Source organism: Hypoxylon fragiforme, assembly GCF_022984875.1.
Source record: "Hypoxylon fragiforme strain CBS 206.31 chromosome Unknown GGS25scaffold_1, whole genome shotgun sequence".
NCBI classification, from domain to species: Eukaryota; Fungi; Ascomycota; class Sordariomycetes; order Xylariales; family Hypoxylaceae; genus Hypoxylon; species Hypoxylon fragiforme.
Window position 1 is genome coordinate 848556 of NW_026054756.1, and position 20848 is coordinate 869403.

At 46.4% G+C, this 20848-nt stretch overlaps 1 protein-coding gene across 1 annotated transcript; it reads right to left on the reverse strand.

The window, feature by feature from the left end:
* Nucleotides 1–7805: 7805 nt before the first annotated feature.
* GGS25DRAFT_516567 (uncharacterized protein) lies at nucleotides 7806–13903 on the reverse strand (the record flags this gene model as incomplete). The annotated part of the gene is made up of 3 exons (XM_049263222.1): nucleotides 7806–7922; nucleotides 7987–9078; nucleotides 9137–13903. 3 exons carry the CDS (start codon nucleotides 13901–13903, stop codon nucleotides 7806–7808), a joined length of 5976 nt encoding a protein of 1991 aa, XP_049121039.1.
* Nucleotides 13904–20848: the final 6945 nt, after the last annotated feature.

A 20848-nucleotide genomic window follows, 5' to 3' on the forward strand; every position in this document is an offset into this window, starting at 1 on the left:
TTGTTGGTTAGGTACTACTACTAGGTAGATAGACACCTAGTCATGTATGTATGTATGTAGGTATGTAGGTAGGTATTGTATGTATGTATGCCGTCAAGGTTGACTTTTCTTTCTTTTCTTTTTTTCTTTCTTTTTTGTTTACTCTGCGGTAGAATTAAGGTGGGATGATTTGACCGTTGGAAGATGGAGAAACGTGGTTGGAGAAAATAAAAAAACCTATGTAAGACAAAGTCCCGCCCAGACTCTTTTAAGGGACAGCTGCTGTGGTCAACTTGCTAGACTGGGAGAGGCGCAAACTATATTAAAGTAGAAAAAGAGAAAAAAAAAGAGTGTTGCTATCCGTACTCCTATTTTTTGCTATCGGGGCTTTATTCGTACTTCTATACATCCCATACATCCCTTAAAACTTTAAATCCGGGCCTAATCTAGCGCCCCTAGCGCCCCCAGCTGCCCACATCAATTAAATCCAAATAACTCTCTAAAACATACAGCCACAAACGTGCAACCGGATTTAGTTGAAAGCGCATTCAATTACCGATTGATTGATATAGGTCTCAAGCTGAGGCGATACTCGGTCGCAGAGTTATTCAAGAAAGTAGGTGGCAGCCCGGGAAGCACGTGACAGCCCTTAGAGCCACACTAAGGGCCCTTAGCGCCCTTAGAGCCCTTAGAGCCCTTAGACCCAAACCTTACTCAGCAGTTTCAACCTTGAATAACTTTCCAACCACATATCGCACCAAGATGCAACCGGATTCAATTGAAAGAGAATTCAATTACCGATTGATTGGTACCAGCTTCAATCTGAGGCGATACGTGGTCGAAGAGTTATGTTGGTATTTGTCTCGACAGCAGTCACGTGACACTCCTTAGCGTGGCCCGAGCGGCTCTAGGGCTCTTAGGCGGCTCTAAGGGCCCTTAGCGTGACACCAAGAGCTCTTAGTGTGGTTTTAAGGTTAGTCACGTGCCGCCCGGCTTGCCACCTACTTTCTTGAATAACTTTGCAACCACGTATCGCCTCAATTCGAGACCTATATCAATCAATTCAGAATTGAGCGCGCTTTCAATTGAATTTGGTTGCACGTTTGTGGCTATATGTTTCAGAGAGTTATTTGGATTGGATTGATGTGGGCAGCTGGGGGCGCTAGGGGCACTAAATTAGGCCCGGATTTAAAGTTTTAGGGGATGTATAGGAGTGCGAATAAGGCCCTGATAGCAAAAAATAGGAGTACGGATAGCAACACTCAAAAAAAAAGGGAAAAGAAAAAGAAAATAATAAGAGCGCCACCAGCCGATTGGCAGCCCGATTGGAGGCAAGGGTCAAATAAGTGTACAGCAATGAACCTAGGCTTGTCCCGTCTGGGTACCCTGTCTACCCTTGTCTCTCATCTACTACTAGTAGTGCTAGGTTAGGTACTACATAGCTTGGTAGACACTAGGCACAATGGCACATACATAACATGTAGGCATGATGTAGCTGCGTAGACAACATACCTTCCCAGTCATAACCAGCCAGTATGCTTCGTACATGCCTGCGTATGTCCAATTGTCCATTGTCTCTTAAGTACATACATAGTACCGTGTAACTGAATCTCCTCGAGTTGAATTGGACAAAAAGGGGTTAGCCTAACCTTTCTCATCCTTGCTACACTAGTAGACTATGGGCATCCATTCTAGTAAGAACCCTGGGTATAAGCATGTACCACTTAACGCATCGGAACTTTTGCATGGTTCAGGGCCCTAAACATTGGGCAGTAGCGGCTACAAATACCTGAGTACAACTAAATTTGGCAAACGGCGTTCGACTTACGAGCCTTGATTTTATATCGATGATATCTAAACAACTGATAAATATATTGAATACAAAATCAAATACACATTTGATACTCTATATTGAGCCACGTAATACCGATACGAACATCTTACTATTCTACTACATGCACTATGCAGTAAGATGTACTAACGTAGGCATGTACATACATATTACATATATGCCAACCCACTAGGTACAGATAAGTAGGCAGCTAGGTATGTAAGGCGAGAAGCATTGAAAGTGGCAAAGGAGCGAGAGGCCGAGTGATTGGGTACCGTATAGTCGGAGCCGAATACGTACCTATCGGCCTAGTAGCTGAACGTATGTACAAGACATACATATGTGCCTCTAACTATAGCAGTATACCTTGACATGGTTACTCAAGCCTCAAGCCTCAAGCCTCAAGCTCAAGGCAAAAGAGACATCTACAGCATCTGCATCACTCGAGGCCACCAATGATATCTATAGAGGCGTGCTGGGTCAACCTTGGCTTAGGTATGGGAAAGATTTGAGCTACACTACACCGAAACTGAGAATATAGTACTAACTTGCGGTGTCATCATAGTCTCTTCGGAACACACATTGGGTCTTTTTGCAATGCCTACGTAAGTATGTGCATATGTAGGTACCTAGATAGATAAGCTGCTGTGTTTCTATTTCTCGAGGCTTAACTTACTCGTCTTTGATCATGACGTTAAAGTCAAGGTTGGTATAGAATCGGTAACGTTGGACGTTGGCTTAAAGAGGGAACCTATTCGGCTTATGTAACTACTAAGTGAGGTAGGTACCTATATATAGGTATATACCTACCTACATAATATAGATCATGGATTGTCTCTAGTCGAACAGGGTCAGCTATGCCGGTATTCACTTACAACTCTTACGGTTGCTAGACGAGGACTCTTAAACCGTGGAACAAAATACTCGGTACCAGAAAGTAGAGTTCAGCCTGGGGTCCGCGGAAAAAAAAAGTTGTCGCTTTATGTTGCATCGAGGTTCTCGTCACATCCGAAATTTTGAGAATAAAGTTTCTCTCCCCTTTTTATTATTACTGTCTTTATTATTCTAACCTTACCTTGCATCGATGACGATGTACCCTCATGCATGGTATTATATAATACATGCAGACCTGCAGACCTGCAGACCTGTAGACTAAGCCTTCCTATCGTAGGTACGTGGGAGGATTGCCTCCTCCCCCTTTTTTTCTCTTCAACGAGTTAAATCCATATCATCCAAGATTGGCCTCATATATTGATGACATTGTATTTAAAAACTCCACAGCATTGCTTGCCTCTATGGCCGCCCGAGGGTACGGGAGCCATTCATCATTTGTTGACGTGAGACCCTGGGGTGTGGAATTTCTTCAATTCTCGTCTGACTTGCTCGATGACCTAAGCGCCAGGGTTATTTTGTTTAGCTCTTAGTTATTTTTTCATACTTGTTTTTTTATTTTCCTTTTGAGCACGGGGCTTGATCGGCTTTGGAAGCATCCCACCGTTACGTTCGATGTCACCAATGCTACTTAATGCTATCTTCGGGCCTTGTCTACCGAGTACCGTAGTCTGGGGGAATTTCCTGTCGGCTGTCAGTTGTTTTTTTTAGTTTCTCGCTTCCCGCATGTCATTCAAAAGTCGATGACCCTCGTTGCCCTGCGTAGGTAGGTATCTGTCATCACATGCAGGCTTACTGCCAAAAAAGAAGTGTAACAACCATGACCGTTCTAGGTTCTAGGTCAGGTTAACCTACCTAGTAAACAACCTTGGAAGTCCTACGTATTCCCAATACCCACGTCCGTCACCCGCCCCCGACTTGCCAGGATCGCCCATACGATGATACATTGATCAGATGTCGTGCTGCAATGGAGTCCCTGGCTAATTACCTAACCTACTGTAGGTATGTAGCTGCCTGCCAACCTACTTACGATTTAGTTGTGAGTGTTCCTAGATGTATAATATAACTATGCCTACCTTCGTGCCTTACCTAGGCTTCTCGATACGCAGGTACGTTGCTTTGCCTACCGCTCTTTAACATCGCATTGCATCCCGAACCAAGACCGAACCTCAAGGGGTTACGAGTTATGATTTGGCGATGGAGGTGGAGATCATCAGGGCCATGTAGAAAGTTTGAAGATGTTGACATACGATGTTGTGTTAATCTCGCCCTGTCTATAAGTACAGTGCGTGGTCAGGTATTCAGAATTTCAGCAGTGTAGTAACAGATACCTAGCCAGTCTGTTCATTTCTCTACACATAATCGTAATCGTCGCGTCCCGGCCCACTGTTTCCCGCTCTGTGCTGGGACGTCTAGATGGCCCTAAATGTCTTGTCCTCTTACCCTAGCGTCGAGCGTCCCGCCCCTAGAATCGAATGGGAGGGGGATCGCTAAAGCTAGATTGACAGAATGGCGGGCGGTCAGTCGATCCACGCCACAACCCACAGACCCCCTTGTCAGGACAATCATCTAGCCTCTCTGTTTTTTTATCAAAAGGGGAATATACATACATAGGGACAGACACACACGACAGAGAGAGAGAAAACAAATACATTCTCTCGTATGACAGGTAACGCGGTACATATTATCATCTTTGCCCCCTTATCCACCCACATGTGCTGTGGTTTATCTATTATCACTCGATAGGATTCGTCATACCTTTTGGGTGCGTGCGTTTTATAAGATCGACCGTTAATGCATCTGTGTTATTTTTCTTGGTTTCTCCGCGGATCTCGCTTCACGAGTCATGGACCGATCTGCTAACCGCGGCTTACCCAGGTTACGTTCCAGTGCATTGATGTATCCCCCCTCCTCTATATCACTCGCTCTCTCACCCCAAGGTCCTAAAGAGTTTGATTTCTTTTAAACAAAAAACTACCTTGAATAGGTGTTAGTGGACTGCGGAATATTTGGCCGTGCCGTGCCGTTGGATTTGAAACCCTGAGGGTTGGCGTGCCTAGGCGTCCCGACTAGTATGTAAGTGTATACCTACCAGGACTAGTTCATACGTTGGTGGGATAGGTTACATATTAGGCATGTAGTTACTACCAAGTAGGTAGGTAGGCGTACGTAGTAGATAGATAATAAACTGTAGCTGCCATGTAGCATTTTCCTTGTTCCTCATTTTCTCACCAATAAGGTGCTTACTGCCCTCCTATTCCCCATTCCCTATTCCATCACTCTGGTTTCACGTTACACTGGTAGGGCCGAAGCGAACTAGTCCCCTATCGTGGGTGAACTATTCAACACACACACTCGCTCATACACCCATACACAAGCCCATACCGAATCCAATTACGGCAATCCTCAGTTCCGGATGAGGGCATCTTGGTCATCGACCCAAAAAACCCCTCCAACAAGTATCACACACATAGCCATACCTGATTATACCTGATACCATGGCTACATTACTATTCCCGTCTAGGTATCCCGTTCGACCAAAGAGAATCAAAAACATTAAAATGATGAACAAACATCCCATCACTATTTAAAATGACAGTCACTTCTATGCTCAAATCACCTGCTTGCTAAGTAATAAATTAGAAATTCAAAATGATGACAACGCATCCCTCCCACTCTCCCTCTCCTCCTTCCCCTCTCCCCTAAAGAACTTACATATAAAGAAGGAAAGTAGAGACGACCACATAACCGCCAGTGATCACCGCTAAGCAATTCTAGCCGTATACCCGGCCTACCAATCCCCCCAATGTCGGGTTCTTCGTTCGAACTAGGCTTATCCGGGGCTCGCTACATCTGCAAGGGGAGGCTCCGGCTCTCTTGGCAACGGGGAGGGCACTGTAGTTCGAGTTTAGTTCATACCATATAGTTGGCTTCCCGTGTCGTGTCTTTGTTTAGTGCGAACTTCGCAACCTGCTAGACCTAGGTTAGGTAAGTAGGCACGTTATTAGTGTAGGTAGAGACGAAGACGGAGGCAGAGTCAAAGACATACCCAGGTTAGACACATAGAAGCAGAGAACAAGCGGAAGAATTTACCTAGCTCAAAGTTTCTATAACCTCCAAGGGCTACGCTATTCCTAGATAGATATCCAATTGATTTTAACCACCGTCTCCTTACGAAACCTCCATCAACGTCCTGCATCTTTCATCCTCCGTCCCAGCCAAAAAGAAAAAAAAACCCCCCAAACGAAAATAGAACCAACCCCCAAACCCACGGCTAAACCCAACAACGGTCGTCAAATGCGGCTGACAGACAGACCCCTTCGATTCCCGTTACCTAAACCAGAACCAGAGGCTGCTGTTATACCCAAGTAATTCTGACCTTGCATAAGGCCCTATACCCGAGAGAAAGGAACCCTCACCTGGAGTCTACTCCTCCCCCTCATCCACCTCCGTGGTCGCGGGCCCAGCCAAAAAAAAATAGGGGGGGGGCACGAACAACTATGTAGGTATAGTAGATTTGATCAGACCACCTTTCCCCCATCGAGGGATAAACATACACACATACATACATATACATACGCCATCCATTGCCTACCTAGCGATCCTAGCCCGAGGGATTGGATGCTAGGCAAGCAAGGAAGCCCAAAAAAAAAGGGGGGGGGGAAGGGGGACCGGCCAGGTGGTACAGCGTTTTTGCTGTTGGGAACTAACTAAAACTCATGCGTCTGCTGTGCCACCTAAAACGACACATCTACACTAGTTCCCTTTCTTTTCTTTTCTTTTTTCCCTTTTTTCCCTTCTTTTTTTTTAATAGAGTATGTTACCCCCCTCATCCCCATCCCCATCCCCAATCCCCTCTTCTCTCTCCCCTAACCCTGTGGAACCGTTCTCGGCAAAAAGCGTGGCCCCATTGGGCTGGGACAAGTACCTACCTACCTAACTAGTAACTACTGGGTAAGTGGCCGTGATGTATGAGTGTTATGTGGACTTTGCATATACATACATACTAGGTATATATAGTACACTTACAAGGCCAGGGTAGGCAAGGCAAAAAAAAAAGCAAAAAGCAAACGCAGCACTGGGATAAACGTGGCTTCGAAGGAACGAACAAACAAACAAATCATTAACCTACCTAGGGTAGGCGATAGGGCCGGGGAAAGAACCCTAGAGCGGTGAAAAGGGAGAAGAAGATATATCTGGTTTTGCAACACCTGCCTACTTTGTATAGTTACGTAAATTGAGTCTCGTAGGTATTGATATTGATGTTGATGTTGATGTTGTTGATGATGATGATGATGATGCAATGACTGCACTCGTACGGGGACAACTTGCATCAATACGCGAGCTCATGGGAGGGGGCTTTCTCTAGTACGTATGTTGCGCGAATAGCAAAGGGAAACGATGATTAGAGGCTATGCCGATGTTTGTTTGTCTGTCTGTTCCTAGTCTGTTCTCTCGGCCCAGTCTGTGACTTTTGATGAGTTTTATTATATTACGATCTCTGGATAAAGAAATCGGATCTGATATCATCGCACAACACTCAATCCGCCCAAATACCCGCATCCCATTCTACCACCACCACAACTTCGTCTCTACCTAGGTACCAGGGTAGTTAACAACAAATACAAATACCAATGTAGAACCCCAGAGCTGAAGCACTCCGGGAAATAATAACATGGCTGGAAGAATAGAAACAAAAAAAAAGATATACTTCTGTCGCTTTTCATCGCTGAGATTTCCTTCTTCTCCCCTGCCTGTACTTTGGTAATATCATATCCCATCGCGTCGTACAGTAAATGATGCCAACCAAAAAATGAAGAAACGCCATACTCGCCCAGGCCTCGCCAATAGAGCGGGCCTTACCACCACGTAGTTTTCGCCATAGTTTTGTTACATATAAAAGATGTAGATTCAAAAAAACCCTATTCCACCAAAATTGTCTCCCATTACCACTGAAGTAGAGTCTGTTCAGGCTGGAGAGCAAATGACAAATGTGAAAGCCCAGTAACCTAGCGCCTGTTATATCATTTATAGCATTAAGTCTAAAGCTCACTCAATGTGTCAGGAGATGTTGCGTTGCGCCGCCGAGAACATACCAGGCCACCTAGTCATCCGCTAACTTGGCAAAATGCTTAGACCATAGCCACCCAACCACGTTGCTGGGATCGTCCTGGTTTTTGGCAAGCCAAAGCTCGCCTTTCTCAGCTATCACGTCAAAAATCTATTGAGATCAGATTATTAGCAACTACATCATTCCGCATAATGAGTAAATGAGATGAACGTACCTCGCCTGCCTGGTATGTTAGATAAGGATATCCGGCTTCGTGTTTGGTGGTTTCAATGTTGAATTCGAAGAGAGAAGCTGCTAGCCAGAGGACATTGTACCCGTTAATTGGTTGTCGCTCCCGAGATGACGCACGAGATGACGCTTGGGATGGTCGAGGAAGCCGCTCCTGGCTATCCGAGGGGGGGAGCGCAGATTGGAATAGGCCAGAGTAGCGATGGGTGTCGGGTGGTTGAAGCGGAGAGGGATACATCGAGTTGGAATAGCGCCTTGACTGTAGGCCAGACTCTGTGCTTTGCCTTGGGGCAGCGCTCGATTCATAGCTCTGGCCTGTCCCAGGTCGCACAGATGCTGGACCCAGGGATCGAGAAGCACTGGACAATTCAGGGGTATGTGGCGTGCTGGGCCCTGGGAGCCCTTGCGCGTTGATCCCGGCATAATAATCACGGTAATAGAATTGATGAGGACTTGGCATAGAAGCAACAGTCGGCGAGATAGTGAATTGACCGCTATGGCGTTTCATGAAATCAGGGGTAGGCAAACTAGGAGCTGTATCGCTATTCAAAGACATTCCTCGGCCGCGGGGTGATAGGTCGTTAAGTCTAGGGCGGATTCTTGCAAAAGGCTCGTCGGTGCTGGTTGATTGGGAAGGACGGCCCTTGGCCGCTGGGTTTATGATTCCAATTGTGTTAATCTGCTCGTCCTGGAACTTATAGTCACGCTGGAAAGAAGTGATGATATCGGCGATCTCTGGAACTTCCTGGTCTTCGAGTACCGCTTTGACCTTTTCCTTCCATATAGCGAACCACTGGGCTTGAATATTGACAAAATTTCCAAGGCAAATTTGGCCAACTTTCTCGGTCAACGCAGACAGCTTCGGCAGTTCCTTTTTCAAAGCTTCGTTTAGAGCTTCGTACTGTTCGATAAATTCAGACAGTTGTTTGTCGACCTTTTTACTGCTCTTTTTAAGTTGAACCGACTTCTCGTAGTCTAACCGACGTTTGGCTCTTTTTTTCATAGCAAGCGACGGGTTACCGTACGATTTGATCACGAGCTCGAAAGGCTCAATTACTTGCTTCCGAACTTGAGAGAGCTACAGTCATCGGGTTAGCCTAAAAAGACTGTAGTGGGCGATAGATGAAGTAACTTACATGCTGCTCTAGCGCAACCTTTTCAATATCTCTCATAGACACGTTGAATCGGACCCATTTGCTCTCGATCTCGGGGTGGGGTGAGGGCTGGAGCCGCATGACCAATTCCATCGAGGATAGATACCGCAGAAATTCGTGCACATACTCAGTAGCCTGCCTCGTATAGAACTCAACATCTCTTAGCACGACCTGTAGCCGAAGGTAATCGTCGCCAAACCTCTCATGAAGTTTGAGATACTCGGGATCATCTGCCAGTCTCTGAGTGGCTTGTAATTTATCAACCCTTTTCCCAAACGCCCTCGCCAGGCCAGCCCTGACATCAGAGTCTTTACGTTTTCTACCAACTATCTGGCCAACCAGCTCAAAATTCTTCTTTGTCTTGTTGATCTCTTCTATGGCATTTTCTAGGCTGGCCTTGGCAGTTTCAAGGAATAGACGATCTGGGTGGTCTGCAGGTGTTTCATGAAGAAGTTGGACAAGGAGCGTAGGGTATTTCGTAATTCTCTGCATTGGCTTGATAAGGAGGGAATCGAGATTCCAGGCCTTCGTCAAGTCTCTCGCAACTTCATTGCATTCGTTCAGCCAGACTTTCACAGTAGGGTCTTCTTGGATCTGGATTAGTCGTTTTGCCGCGTAGTCGCTATTCTTGAGAAACGTCTCATGTGCCGCTTTCATTTGCTCTATATTCTGGGAAAAAATCGGTCCTATCGACGTTTGTCGATCTCTGGCATCGTTCAAATGACCTGTAGCGGTTGTGGAAACTGTTGATAAAAGAGTGCCATCAGACAAGCTCGATAATTCTTTCTGAGTCCGATGTCCCTTGGGAGTATAGATGCTAGATACCCCTTGCTTAAGCTCGGTTAAAAAGCCCGAATGAAATTTGATGATCTGGTCAGTGTTGCGGAATATTAATTTGATAGTTTTATCGTCTAACTTGGGGCAGGCTTCGGCTGTGCCTTTGTAGATTTCTTCGACTATATTCATATCCCTGATGAAAAATGCTTCAGTATCAATAAGCTCTTTGACAGTTTCAAGGCGTGTGAATAGTCGCTTTCTCTCCGGCGCTGAAAGACCTGTACCCTCCTCGCTTTGGTCAACGCTTTCTGCTAGTGTCTGCTGACTGTCTAGGAGAATCGTATGGGCTGGTAATCCTTCGGAAATATCGAGTGAGCCTTGGTATACTGTACGGGAGCCTGATTCGGACTGATCAAAATCTTCACTCTCCCTCCTAGAAGGATCCGCAGAGAAGACGCTTTGATCATCTTTTCCAACCTGGAGGTAGCTATTCGGTCTCGTCTCATCAAAGTATTCGCTTTGTGGCACAGAGCTCATAACGTCACGCAATGAACTCGCGTCTGGGGGTGGCGGTGGAGCGTGGTCGGGTAAAACTGGAATCGAACTATCCTTGTGGTTAACGTAGTCTACCACGAAGCCATCCCCAGTATTGAGTTCTGGGAGCTGATGCGAGGCATGATGCACTGACTCAAGATCTTGGGGAGGTATATCGTCACTGCAATGCACTTCCTTAGAGTCTAGCTCGTACTGGTATGGCTGTGATAGCGAACTTGAGTCCGATATAGAATGATTGTCTTGACAGCTTGAGTCGCGATTTTGCAGGTCTCGGTTTTTTAGCTCATAGTCTGAGTACGCGTCCTGGCTGTTGATCGAGTAATCGGTCCAAACAGTCGTTTGACTTGTTCTGTTCATCGAATTTGAAGTTCTAGGCACATTAAGGCTAGGAGCTGTGGCCATGGTCCTCCGAGACTCTAGAGAGAAGCGTGAGTCTTCTGTAACTGGCCGTCTGGGACTAACCACATCTTTTCCTTCCGATGGTTTAGGGCTAGAATCTCGAGGGATAGCTGCTACATCATCCTTGAGCATTGGGCCAACGAAGAACTCTTCGATTTCGCTAAGGCCAGCACTTGGGCCGGCTTGGTCGTTGTTCGGACTAGTTGTGCGGCTATAGGGGAATGGGCGAAATATTTTGGGGCCTTCAAATGGAGAGTTGAGGTCTCTGAAATCTCGAGTGTTAGAGATGGCTGCACTTGCTGACTCATCAACTACTCTACTTGAGGGTGAAAAGTCCGAATCACGTCCAATAATTGTCACCTTGGTTTGGTATGGCTCAGACGGGAGGGGCCGTGGAGAATATTCCTCATCATCATCGCCGTCCTCATACGGGCTTGGAATGACCTGGTTCGCACTGAGCTCCCTTGTAGTCGCAGTAGATTCTATGAGTTGCAGCACCGTCTCAACAGGAGCTTCTAACGAGACATTGATCGAAACATCATCATTGGTGCATTCATCCTCGAATGGAGATCGATATTCGGATTTCGAAAATCCTGGCTCTGAGGTAATGTCCTCATCGCCTGCCCTGGCTATATCTAAACGCACGGGCACTTCTTGATAGGACGGCTCTACTTGGGGCTCGATATCGAATTCGGTGGTGTTTGAGATGGCCGAAGGGGGGGCCTCATCCTGATCCTGAGAGCTTCCAGCAGCCGGAAAGCTCCCAGGTATGCCGCCAAGCGTTGATGAGTCTCTCTGAATCGTTCCTGAATTCGGTGAAAGGTCATCCAGTTCTGGCTGTTGAAGGTTTGTTGAAATCGTTAACGCCACTTGATCTGTGGCTGGTACTTCAGGAACCGCTGGGCTTTCAACAGTGTCCAACGAAGGTTCTTCCCTGATTCTACCTAAGCGTTCTTCGTCGGCATCTGGTTGTTCAATCTTCGTAGCATCAACCTCAACCCCAGCCTCAGCCTCAGCTTCTGATTCAGCCTTGGCCTTCGCCCTAGCCTTCGCCCTGGCCTCAGCTTCTGCCTTCCGCTTTTTCTCTTCAGCGGCTCTCCTAGCTGCTGCTCGGGCTTCATTCTCCCGGATAGACTTCGTATATGACAGCTTAATTTGCTCCCTCCGCGATTCGAAATCGATTGGTCCCATCGATATTTTTCGCCTTCGAGGTCCTTGCTCGCTAGCCCTCGCCCCGGGTCGTAAATCAGACTGTGATGGTGATCGACCCCTTTCGACGGCCTTCATCCTTGAGCTCGCGGTAGTTGCTGAAGACACAGGTTGGCGAGGACGCGAACTTCGCAAAGGGGGAGACAGTTTCGGTGGAGGTGTTGAAATATAAGCGTTAAGCCTCGTACTCCCATTCGGCGTTACGGCACCTAGGCGGTTGGGTCGTCTCGTCGTGGAACTAGAGTTGCTACTGGGGGTCTTCGCTCTGGCAACAGGTGTTGACTTGGCTGATTTCCCTTGAATAGGAGGTCGTCTTCGTGTAGCGGGCGAATTTGATCGCGTCGAGGTAGGGCTGGAGGAACCTGAAGGACTACTAAATTTTCGAACTGAAACGGGTAGCCTCGAAACCGTTGGCGGTGGACCCCGATCTATGTGGAGTTTGGGACGTGAATCTCGAGGCATTTGCGACGGCGCTGGGCTCGGCCTAGTTCCAGCAACGTCGCTATGCGACCGTTTGTGGAGTCTAGCGGGATTTACATTTTTCGTTTCGATATCGTCATGAATCGCTGATTCTCCATTTACGCTACGGTACCAATCACTCGGTGAAGGCGGGTCAACGTCTGAACGACCTGTGTGTGACAAGCTTCGCTGACGCAGACCACCTGGATTGTGAAGGTTGGAATCAGAAGTTCGTCTTGTCCGCGTACCCTCAATTCCATAACCTGCCATTCCGATATCCCGCTCGCCAGGTGGTATCTCGCCAAAAAGAAGGCCTCGGGATGGCAGAGTTGGTACGGCTGAGGTCGGTGATGCGTTTGGAGAGAGGCTGCTTAAAGACTTTGATGCCTGAGAATGGGAATTAACCGAGACTCGAGGTTTCGCTATCCGACTCGCAAACGACTGTGAATTGTTGGATAATTGATCCTCGGCGACCGATTTATTTCTTTGTGTTGTTCGCGTTGTCGACGATGATCCTGTTCCAGATTCCAAATCACGCGTCACAGACGACCGCAACGCCATGTAAGAGGTTTGACCATTCGTTGGAGAAGAGCCACTTACTCTATGATACCTTGGTGACGACGATGTCTCTCTAACTGGAATGCGTGGGGTGGTGGCCTTGCGAGCAGTGGAATTGCTTGGCTGCGCCGCATTTTGGTCGAATCTTCTCTTTAAATCCTTTACACTGGGTTGATGACCACTGCGGGCCCCGTAGGCGGGTGTGGCTGCAGATCCTGATTTTGCAGCATTGCCGGGCTGCTTATCATCGATAGGGGCCGACACAGAGCGAAAAGCTGGCTTTAGAGCGGGCCGTGTTGACGAAGAGGCGGGGTGTTTCGGGCCCGTAGCGTTCCCGTTCGATCGTGGGGAAAGGTTCTGGTCTTGCCTCGAGGCAGGCAAAGCAGACGCCATCAATTCGTTGTAGGCCTGGCCTTGAGTGGATGTATGGACGTCACGGTAGGGCTTATAGAAGTGGTCCGGATCTACGACGCCCACGGGCTCGACAGTCGTCGCGTTCGCATGGGCGGCTTGAAAGTTACTCGAGGCATAGGATGCGAGCTCTGGCGAGAATAGTGTGGAATGGTGACTAATATTGAGATTTGGATTGTATTCGTAATCTTCGTAGTCTGAGGCGTCAAAGGCCGCTGAATTAGGGCTTGGTTGAAGCTGTGGCTGTTGTGGGTGATAGTGGTGATAGCGATGCTGTTGTCTTGTTGGACTTGTTGGATTTGAACGTGGGTCCGGACGTGACTGGGATTCAAAATTATGGGTTGCCAGCGTCGTACCAAGGGGTTCCTCCTCTTCCTGCATTTTCTGGACATCACCCTGACAATTCAGGCGCCGATAGTGAGTAGCATACAAGTAACAAGTACGATACAGATGTAAGGAGTAGGTAGTTTAAAGCCAAGCAAGGGTACTTTTCTGTCCTAGGCTACGTTGTCGAATAACCTTGGCTCGCTTCGAACTTTTCTAACCCTAGGCAAACTTAGGCGTCGAGCTTACAAGCAATTGGATGCCAATGGGCGATGGGTGATGTAGCAGTGAAGAGTGTGGGGGGGTGGGAGAGTGAATGGGACTGGACGGACTGGACAGGCCATACAGTTAGTTACAAGCGAGTGAGCGTGCAGCTGTGCAGTACTGCAGTATTGCAGTCGTGCAATCGTGCAGATGGTCGAAGGAGTTAAAAAAAAAAAAAAGAATTGTCAGTAAGCCATTCGATGATTCAAGCATGCGAAGACCCGCCCCTGGCAAGCTCAAAAGCTGTTTGGCCGTGGTGGGATATCTCCCGACTTGATGCGCTGGCAGCCTAGCATGCAAGGTGATTTGGTTTTGGTTAATTTTTTGAACCGTTTTGGCGAGAAGGAAACGTGAAAAAGGGAGGAGGAGGAGGAGGAGCAAAATGCAAAAGGCAAAATGCAAAGGCAATAAGCAAGAGGAGGAGGATCAAGAGCAAGAGCAAAGAGCAAGAACAAGAAGATTTGAAGTGGTACGCTTCAAAGGTTGTGACTACCTACTCTAAATTGCTTTGCTACGAAGTATGTAATGCTAAATTACTCTTACCACAGGCATGTCAGGTACTTACAGTTATGTTAGGTGCTGGGTAGGTAGGTAGGTGCTCAGCTCATTGTGCTTTCCCTTGGTGGAATCAAAAGTGTATGCACCTGCTCTGTTACAACATGGTATTATGTATGGTACTGTATGTATGGTAAGTATGTATGCACATGTGTATGAAGAAGTCGCTATCCGCCATGTATTCATAACATTGGAGAACATTGATGATTGAAGTGCATGTAACTTGATGTAAGTATCTACGTACATACTTGTACATCTGTAGCAGTACCTATCTGGTCCTATCATCCATTAATCAATTGAACTGTTCAATCATTCAATGTTCTCCCTCCCTGCATGTGTCTTCCTCTTACCTACCCATGCCTCGTATCTTTGTGACAGTTTAAGTACTAGCTCCGATTAAAATCGAACTTGAACTAAAGACCCAGTTCATTTCTCGAGTTTTCATGTGCCTTCTCAGGCTCCTCTGTCCAAGCTAAACAAGGTACCACTTGTATTGTACATCACACTACTTCGTGAATAGCCCTGAATCCCACTGATTTATACGTGGATAGATGGGGATAGATGGGGATAGATGTACACTCCTAGGTACCTCACTTAGGGATGTCCCTAACCTACATGTCCCTAGGTAAATGCATGTTGTGCATACTTATTATCCAGGATCATGGATATTGAAATCAGGAATCGTAGATTGCAAGACGCAAAAAAAACGCCATAGACATCTAAATTGGCGGCTTTCTTAGCTTAGCTACGCTAATAGTTCTCTCCAACATTGAACTTGAAACAGTTGTACATAAGCCCAAGACTTCAAGTCGGAGCTCTGGTATCTAGGCTTGATTGAATGATGAATTAGGTTGTCCTAGTGGTGGAAAAAAAAGGTTGGGGATCGTAGGCCCGTTTTGCTTACCAGCATGGAGGTAATTCAAGATCAATATTCAATATTGTTACCAAATGCTTAACTAGTGCCTACCTACATGTATACCTACATATCTGCGGCGATCGAGGCATCGGACAACTTTCCCCGGCCACTCAGACTGCTTCGTGGGAAGATTACGTTGTTAGGTCATAGCTAAAGGAACTGAGAGGAACTGTAAGGGATCTAAAGGTTAAGATTATACCTTGTATCATATCATTATCATCAAGTATATCAATCAATTATTATAGTCTACCTCAGATATAGAACGTGAAATTAGAAATTGGAGTAATAGGTACACCAATGTAACTATTGGGAAAATCAAAATCGTCAATGACGATGAACAATTGGAAGAAACCCCTGGACCTACTAGGTAGGTACATGTATTTACATCATTTGATTCCTTTCAATTCGTAATGGGGCACAGCGATGGTGAGCAAACTCGTCGAAGTCGAGCAGAAGAAGAAAACTGACCTTGATGCGCTTCGAGCTCAAATAGTTCAGCGATTAAGCTATGTACAAGGTAATCCCGTATACCTAGATGTTATGCCAAAATAATAAGCCACAATCTAAGATCCTCAACTTCCTTGTCCAATAGCCGATGAAATCATCTGCTATAAAATCTTAAACAAGAAACCTGACCTCCTTTATCTATTTATTCTCCGCACATGTAGTTGTTGATGTAGGCTCCGTTGGTAACACCACGCCTAGGAATATCTTGGCTTGGTCTGCTTGGCCAACTGGCAATGGGAATACGACATAGATTCAGACAGGAGTGCATGCAGCCTGCATAATTCTATCTCATCCACTCGCTCTGCCATTTCGAGGTTCCCTATGCTACCGGAGAGATTAATGAACTGAGAGGTCAAGTCACAATTTATCAGCGATAGACGTACCATGGATAGGTACGTACTAGGTTAGGTAGATGGTCTTGACCCCCTTTACCCCTTATCCCCTTATCCCCTTATCGAAGACGACTCACAGTCAGTTCAACGCGGGAACTTTCACGTTGGACCCCTAACTACAACAGCAGGAATTGGCATACTTCATTCGTCCCGACCTTTTCCTGCATGATAGTTTGCATTTCGGATCGGTCCAGTGGATATTAGATAATGGTTCTGTTGCTACATGTATGTTCCGCGCCCCTCCACCTCTTTTCAATGTTCTCCTGCCCAGTACTTACGTATGTAGGCTGTTGGGGGGTAACTATCTAAACCCGGTCGATGTCAGTTACATACTAGGCGTAGCGAACCAATCCAGTACGGTAGAGCAGCACGTATCAAATTGCAAGCCGTGGCTTATGGTCGGGCAAGCACAACCGTACAAATACACGAGTTGACCATTTGTCCTTGATGTCCAATGTCAATTGACCAGTGCCCAACTTGAGATATGTCTAGGATATCAAGCTGACCTCACCGGTTAAGAGAGAGACCTTGGATGGATACCTAGGTAGATAGCAAACGAATATCACTGGTACCCAATACCTTACCTACTACGTAATATCCCAACAGGATGGGATGGATAGAGGCTACGCGGCTGGGTTGCCTCCCTATTATAGGTTTACCACTATTATAGCAGACCAGGTTCTGAATTATGTAGTATCTGATAGATACATAGTAGTATTATTATGGTAATGTGTGAACAATTAATGCTCATATCCAAGAAAAAGAAAGGAAAAAATTGAATTAGTGATTCGATTCCCCGTAAATTTGAAGGTTTATGCCCACTTTAATGTTCAGTAAAGTTTGGCCCATTATGCACGGTCCTTTCCCGTACCGGAGCCGCGCGGAACGGGTCCAAGCTTTCTTGAAATTTGAGCTTGCCCAGGTGCACATGTGGCCCATGTGGGTAAGTCCGGTGGATACAAATCACTGTACCTAGTATTGTACTGGGTATTGTACCTAGAGTACCTGTAACTGGTACTAACTGTACCTTAACTGTACCTGTAACATTGAAAATTCAATGCTGAATCAATCCATTAAAAGTTGCAACTTCAAGAACTTCAACGTTGTATTGTACGCGTATTCCGCGCATGACACCATACATATTACATGCACATACACATACCCATACACAAACCCATACCCAATAAAAGGTATGTGGCAGCATCAATACAATATTATCTACATCTGATGTTTATGAGGCTAAAAATTACCTAGGTACTAGGTAGGTAGGTAACTGTCCAGGTGTTTATCCAAGATCAGGTAGTTGTTGTTTGCGCTACACGCCTATGTCCTTGAACGCGTAGCGTGTCCTTTGACATCAACAAGGGCTCAATATCAAATACCAACAACATAAACTGCGACCTTTACCTGAAAATCAAAAGTAGTCACTGTAAAATCGGGTGTCAGACATACCATGGGACAGAAAAATGGCTCGTTCAGGGAAGCGGAAGCGAAAGAGCACCATTAGAAGAAATGTAGACGGCGACAGGCCGCCAACTAAGAAAGGAAAGACTTGTCCTAAACACATTGATCAAGTGGTGCCCTCGCAAGCTCAACATGCCGTACTCAGTCAATTTTATACCCAGGTGCTAACCCTGCGCAACTATATACTCTCAAACCTGCCCTCTACTTCTAGGCTTAGAAGGAAGAAGGTTAGTGCTGTCGGTAGAATTAGTAAAACTCCGGGCTTGGCCATCCCAGACGTGGAGCGTTCCTTAGGTGATTTGCTTGACAGCACACTGGTTGGGATACTAAGTGTTCCCGAAAGTTTGGAGGAAAATGATCACTTGGAGGGATGGAAAACCTTCTCCCAAAAAGGCGACGAGTCCTACGTCACCTTATCTAACGGTATCGCTGGTTTGGTCGAGACGCAGGCACTTGTACGACCCATATCACTTTTTTTGGTTGCTTGTTTATTGAGCAATCATGTTCATTGTCAAGATCTCAGAAAGGGGCTAATATGAGTTGAATAGTTGCTAGAATACGTCGTGCTCACTCTCTTCTCCAGAGAGAAAACTCGCGTGTGGCCGAGACACCTACTTTGCGATGGCTACATCAGAAATCAGGGGTTGGGGGTACGGCCCATTCGTCCTAATCCCCATGTTGATATATTAAAACAGTCGCCCTGGCCTCAACTTCTGGCGTTAATGGGCGAGTCGGGAGAGCGCATTATGATAGACTTACTTCTCAAGTGCGCAATTTTTGTGACAGTAAAGGGCGGTGCTAATAATTATTGTCAAATCAGTGGTAGGTGGCTTCAACTTATGCTCAGAAAAGAGTTTCTATGCTCATCTAAACTTAGGAAAGCCACTGTCAGACGTTGATGCACTTGGTCACGACAAGCCGGAACAGATCGTCAATAGTATTGTAAAGTCTCCTTCGGAAATTGCCTTCGTTCGCAACCGCATGCTTTACGCCCGAGCCGCTTTCAATGCTCGCGGTCTCGTACAATTCGGGCTGAGACATATCCGTAAGTCCCTCGGAATCTTAGCATTTATGAAAGCTAACAATAGCAGATGTGTTGAATCGGTCGACCTATGCCCACCCTGATGATATAGAGCGCCTCCCAGCTGATGACAAGAAGCGGGTAACGCTGCAAAACCAAGCACATACCTTGAGGGTCATGATGTACATGTTTCCCCGTCAATTCGGGCTTCACAATGTCTTTACCTCCAAGGTTAATTTCAGAGAGACTACGCAGCGGCTCAAAGACTATACTCTACGAGAAGAGGAGATTCTTGATAAATTTGGTCGGCTTAATGACCCAAAAACTCGAGTCCAGGTACCAAAAAGGTTAAGGGGTATTGCTACAGAGTTGATACGAAAGCTCCAGGTGTTACACCAACGCTGTTCCTACTTAAAACTACTCCAGCACTACTGCGCGGTAAGTTCTGGGGAAGGGCTAGTTATTTGGAAGTCCCGGCAATACTAATGATTTGAAGCTTCATCCTTCACTTGTCCACCAAAAACTTGAAGCAAGTGAAATAGGTGAAACCGGATGCGTACACACGTCTTCACGCAAAGGAGGCGTGCTGCGGAAAGATAATGTAGTTCCACAGCCACAGGGACAGCCCTCCCCTATTCAACAGGACCCGCTGTCGTCCATTTTTGATCTGGCTACTCCACCTGCATCGATCTCGGCCTTCTGTCAAGCTGTCCTGAGGAAGATTATACCAACCGGATTTTGGGGAACCGGGCCGGCAGCTGAGCATAACGAGAAAGTATTTCTTAAGCAGGTCAACCATTTCATACTCTTGAGGCGTTTTGAAAGCATGTCACTTCATGAAGTGCTACAGGAAATGAAAGTAAGACCCGCGCTCTTTTCTCCTTGTAAATAGGGTTCCAGTTGACAGTGAACAGGTGACGGAAATAGATTGGCTTGCACCACCCTGGCTTAGGTCTAGCAAGACCTCGCAAACAGATATACAGAAGCGGCTTGAGCTTTTCACCGAGTTTCTGTACTTTGTGTTTGATTCTCTACTAATACCCCTACTTCGTAGCAACTTCTACGTAACAGAGTCAAATGTCCACAAGTATAGACTGTTTTTCTTCCGCCATGACGTTTGGAGGTATGTGGCGGAACCCGCGATGGCCTCTCTGAAGGGCAAAATGTTTTCCGAGGTCAACCTCTCTCGTGCCCGCCAAATCCTCGACTCCCGTACTCTTGGATTTAGCCAAATCCGCTTGCTGCCGAAAGAGACTGGTATGCGACCCATCATGAACCTACGCAGGAGGAACGCTTTACGGGGAAAAACGAAGGAATTGGGACTTGGCATCAACAAAATTCTAACGCCAGTGTACACCGTCCTTCAGTTAGAAAGGGTAAGATATCATGTTCCGAACAAGTCTCGCGTTTCTAACTTGGATAGGCCATAAATCCAGGAAGATTGGGGTCTACCATGTTTTCAGTAGGGGACATTTACAAGCGAATAAAGCCTTTCAAGTCAAGAATAAGCAAGAGTGGCGAGAGGCTTTATTTTGCAAAGCTCGATGTACAAGCTGCGTTTGATACCATCCCTCAAGAATCCATAATCAGGCTACTTAACTCTATACCTCAGCAACGGCGATACCGAGTATCAACTTATACCGAAGTTGCTACCAGTTTTACAAGCCAGTCAGGTGACGCATCCAAAGCGAAACCCGTAAAGAGATGGCCCTCCGCGGCGACAAGTAACAACGACAACTCTACACTTCTCCAGCTTATCGAATCCGGGCGGGTAACTGGGAAGAAAAATACTGTGTTCGTCGATAGGTGGAAAAAGTATTACGATACCACAGATTTACTTCAGCTAGTGGCCTCGCATATTCAGCAAAATCTCGTAAAGATCG